This window comes from Notothenia coriiceps, unplaced genomic scaffold, assembly GCF_000735185.1.
Source record: "Notothenia coriiceps isolate Sejong01 unplaced genomic scaffold, NC01 NC01_scaffold00037302, whole genome shotgun sequence".
NCBI classification, from domain to species: domain Eukaryota; kingdom Metazoa; phylum Chordata; class Actinopteri; order Perciformes; family Nototheniidae; genus Notothenia; species Notothenia coriiceps.
Genome location: NW_011370003.1, coordinates 1 through 4,546, shown reverse-complemented (window position 1 = coordinate 4,546; position 4,546 = coordinate 1). Strand labels below are relative to the sequence as shown.

The window sequence follows — 4,546 nt, the reverse complement described above, 5'->3', positions numbered from 1 at the left end:
TTATTTAAAGGGGACCTATCATGCTATATTTGAATAATATATTGTAGGGAAATACCTATAAAAAGGTATATTTATAAGTTTTATTTTTCAAAATACCAAACAGATCATGCATTTTAGCCATGCCTCATTTTGCCTCACTCTAGCTCTGTCTTTGCATGAGCTGGAGCTGACACACACACACCACCCCTGCAAAGGAGGGGGCGAGGCACAAGCGTCATGTTACTATGCTGTTGCCATGCTGTTGCTATGCTGTTGCCATGCCACGGCAACCTCTCATTCCCCTGATAGGTGGAGAGTTGACCATACAGGTGGAGTGCACCTCTGTGACATCATAGAGGTGCAAATCAGAATCCACATGTATCAAATCCGTTGCAGCCCTGTTTTTAGAGATTTGGGTATGGAGGAAAAGAGAGAGGGTTGTATTTTCTGACACTTGGTGAGTTCACCGGGGACACATATTCATGTATAAAAGACGTAAAAAAGTGCATTTTGCATGATAGGTCCCCTTTAAAGTTCTCAGAAACAGATTAAAGACAATCAAGGATGCATCTTTTGTAAACAACGCCCCACAGCTCTCACCACCTTCAGATATCAGGAAGTCAGCTCGCTAGATTTGAAAGAAAGCTGATAATGATCTCTTCCCTTTAGCCTGGAGATATCTTTTAGCTTCCTGATACAGGACAGAAACTCTTAGCTTCTCCGTGATGAAATCATTTACTGGACTTTCTGTATTGTTGCTTTCACACAGGAGGTCATTTTGTTCAGCTCTCATGTTCAATACAGAAGAACTAGCAGCCTGGTGAGGATGAAACTCGTGGAAGGACGTAACAAAAGGTTAAGGAAGAACAGATTAGATTTTGGAGAGGATCCCAAACCCCGGGCGGACACACCGACTCGGATTCACTTCCGTTAGCATTGTGAGAAATGTGAATGTGCTGCTTCCCTGCACTGTGGGAATAAAGGTCAAAAGATTTCTGAACTGGTAACGAATCCTGGAACAACGCCTCTCAAGTCAATAACAACAACTCTAATTGCTCCGAGTGTTTAAACTACACGGTTATTTCAGACACAACACATGGATTTGTAGTGTCCATGTTTTCACGTTAGGACTTGAAGATCATCAACGACTTCCAAACTTTGGAAATACAATAACTATAATAATAATAATAACTATAATAACTTGGATTTCCATAGCGCCTTTCATAATACCCATGGTCGCTTTACAAGGAAGAACAGGAGTATAAACAAACATAACAAGCATAACAAAACAAAAGGCAGTCAGACGAACAGTCAGACAGACAAAACAACAAATAGATTTGCGGCCAAAGTCCTTGGCAGACAGATGGGTCTTGAGGGCCCTTTTGAAGGCGTCAAGTGTGGGGATGTTGTGGATCTCCGCAGGGAGAGCGTTCCAGAGGGCTAGCAGCTAGCACCATTAGCCTGGTAGAAACCGGACCTCGAACCTCAGCAGCGGTTAACTATGAGTCAAACCTCAGATTTAAAAGCTGCCGCTTACAGGGACCAACGTGTCCTAATCAGGGTTGGAGTTATGTGGGAGCTGAGCTCTCATAAGGAGGGCCTGAGATCCCATGAAAGCAGTGACATCATACATCTGTGGGGGTCGCTAATACTACCAACAACCATTATTTTAATCACAAATAATGCATGTGTCAATGTGATGAGTATTATTTCCGTTAACGAGGTAAATAGGCTAAAAGAACTACGCATCTCTTGAATGACAATATGCCTGCACTGCACCTCCAATCTGTGCCTGTGAGCCTGCTGCGCGAGCCGAGGTGATGTGTGTGTGCTTAGTTGAACCTTTTCATATTTAAGTTTGTAGCAACTAGAGGGCTGCTGCTGTGTGTGGCTGTGTGTGTGGCTGTGTGTGGCTGTGTGTGTGTGTGTGTGTGTGTGTGTGTGTGTGTGTGTGTGTGTGTGTGTGCTTGCGCGCGTACACACACACATAAAGCTCAGATTATAACTCGAACCCTGGTCCTAAAGCCTGAGAGCACAAAGTGTCCTAAAGCCCGAAGTGTCCCAACGCCTGAAAAGTCTTTAGGACACTTATCAGAACATTACATTCACTGAAGACAGGATATGAAAGACCCTTTAATTTGACCTGGGATTAAGCTCTGTGTTTAATTTCAGGTTTGACTAAATGTTGGACCATACGTCTCTGATTTGTTGACCATACGAGGAGCACTCGAAGGCTCCGAGAGCCACTACAGGAGCTAAAGTTAAAACCCCTCACCAGCTCTGCAGCTCAGCGAAGGTGGTCTTCATGGTCTTTATGGAGGAGTCCATCTCCTCCTTCACCACCACCCTGTAGCGGGTCAGCGAGGCGGTGCATCTCTGCAGATCCTTCACCGAGCGGTCGATGTTGGGAGCTGAGGGCGGACATTGAACATCACTTAAAGAGGAGCGACCACTGCCAAAAAGTACTTTAGTTTTGGGAATCGGTAAACAAGGTTTTGCAAAAGAGATAGTGAGAGATGAGGTTCCTCTGGACTACATGGTACTCTGTCTGGGTTGGATAGATATGTTGTAAATGTTGAAAGCTGGCAAGAAAGCCATAAGTAGGAAATGTTATTTACTCCTGGGCAGCTTAACTTATTATAATATATGATCATGTTTTTATATTTTGCATTAATGTCTCACCCATCTTCCTGACTCCCGCCCCCTGCTCCTCGCTGTGGGGGGGGAAGAAGGAGGCGGGGGGGTGAGAGCCGGATCCGGTCCGGTGCCGGTTCTTGTTCCCTCGGGGGGGCTGGTGGAGATTCCTGCCGCCCTGCTGTGAGGGGGGGGGCGGAGCACTGCACACAATCTCTGCTTCTGCACCTGGGAGGAGACGGGTTACTTTAATTTTTTTAAAGACTATATAAATATACATATATAATATATATCAAATAATGTATTATATTATTGCCTCTGCGTTGGATTATTATCAGATAGGGTAATAACTTCATAATTAACTACGTCTGAAAGCAGAAGTCTCTTCAGTGTCACAAAATGAGATGCATTGTGGGACATGTAGTTTATGGGCTGTGAAGCGGCATGTAACCGTATAATAAACATATTATATCCGTTCAGAGCTCTTGCGGGGCCGCATCAAATGAAATCGCGGGCCGGATATGCATTCTAATTATTGGTGCATTAATGTGTTCATCACTTGGTAAAGCTGGGGTTTAATTGAAGGCCTTTATTTACTACTGGGCTTATTATAATATCTGATCATTTATATTTTGCATTAATAACTTAAATCTACAAAGTAAGGTTTAGGCAGAACTAGTTTCTTTCAGCTGCCTTTGAGAAGGTGAAACATGTCTTTGTTACGTCGCGTTGGGACGACTGTAACTCCTGACTTGTTGGACCAGTCGACAATTGGCTGTTCGTACAAACTGCAGCTGCTGAGTGCTGAGTGCAGACGTCTGTATTTAGTTACCGGGTGTTTCTGCCGCGGCGGGCTCAGAGTCCAGCTCGGCTGCGTCCAGAGAGGCGGAGTCCAGCTGCTCGCTCAGAGAGTCCAGAGACTCCCCGTCCAGCACCGATCCGTTACCGTGGAAACCGTTAAGCTCCTCCTTTTTCTCGTCCTCCTCCGGCGCCGCGGGTTGATCCGGCTCCACCGCCTCGGGCTTCGGCTTCGGCTTCTTTTTCTTCTTGGGCTAAGGGCGGAGACACATCAATGTCAAACGTCTTTGTTCAGATTTGGCAAGATCTCTATCCTAGTGGAGCAACTTCAGTGCACGCAGAGTCAGAAGTCTGACTGCGTAGGAAGGGAAGACATAATGTTTTATAATGATTTTATGGAGCTGGGCCAGGTGGGTAATAATCTGAGAAAACTATCCAAGAATAAAGTGGAATTTTCTCGAATATTTAATAATAATAAATTACATTTGTATCGCGGTCAGAAATCACAAAGTCAGATCCATCTCAGTGCAGAAGCTTCTGGTCTCTGTCTGCAGGGCACGACCTAATTCAACTGTGCTCTATAAAGGGATTTATCAATAAGGAAATGCTGCTGATTTCATCCAGAAGCAGCAAGAGCATCCGGACTTTGGGGAGGGGGAGATATCTCCATGTTCATAGTGTTGCACCTCCTGACTAACGAGTCGAAGCCATGTCAATATGCAGAATGGCACATTTTAGCACCATATATTTTAAATGATTGCATTCTGATTATTGGTGCATTAACGTGTTCATCACTTCGTAAAACGTGGGGTTTATTTGAAGGCCTTTATATTCTACTGGGCAGCTTAACAGTATTTATATTTTTGCATGATTGCCTAAAATCTGCCTCGTAACTAAATATGTAAAATAAATGTAGTGGAATAAAAGCATAAAGTAGCACATTGTGAAAACACTAAAGTACAAGTAGCACCTTTTTTTATTTAAAGGGCCCATGTCATTTCTACTGGTCATAATTCCATTGTTGAGGTCTACTAGAATACATGCATTGGCTTCTCATACAGCATCTCTGTATAGCATGTGTATTCACTCTCTGCCCTAAACGGCTTGTTGGAGCTCCTGGCCCCCCCCCCCCCCC

General features: G+C 44.3%; 1 protein-coding gene across 1 annotated transcript; it reads right to left on the bottom strand.

Annotated features, from left to right (window-relative positions):
* Positions 1-2,250: 2,250 nt before the first annotated feature.
* spats2 (spermatogenesis associated serine rich 2) lies at positions 2,251-3,665 on the bottom strand (the record flags this gene model as incomplete). The annotated part of the gene is made up of 3 exons (XM_010796897.1): positions 2,251-2,390; positions 2,662-2,841; positions 3,446-3,665. Coding segments are annotated over 3 exons (540 nt in total), but the record flags the coding sequence as incomplete, so codon positions are not given.
* Positions 3,666-4,546: the final 881 nt, after the last annotated feature.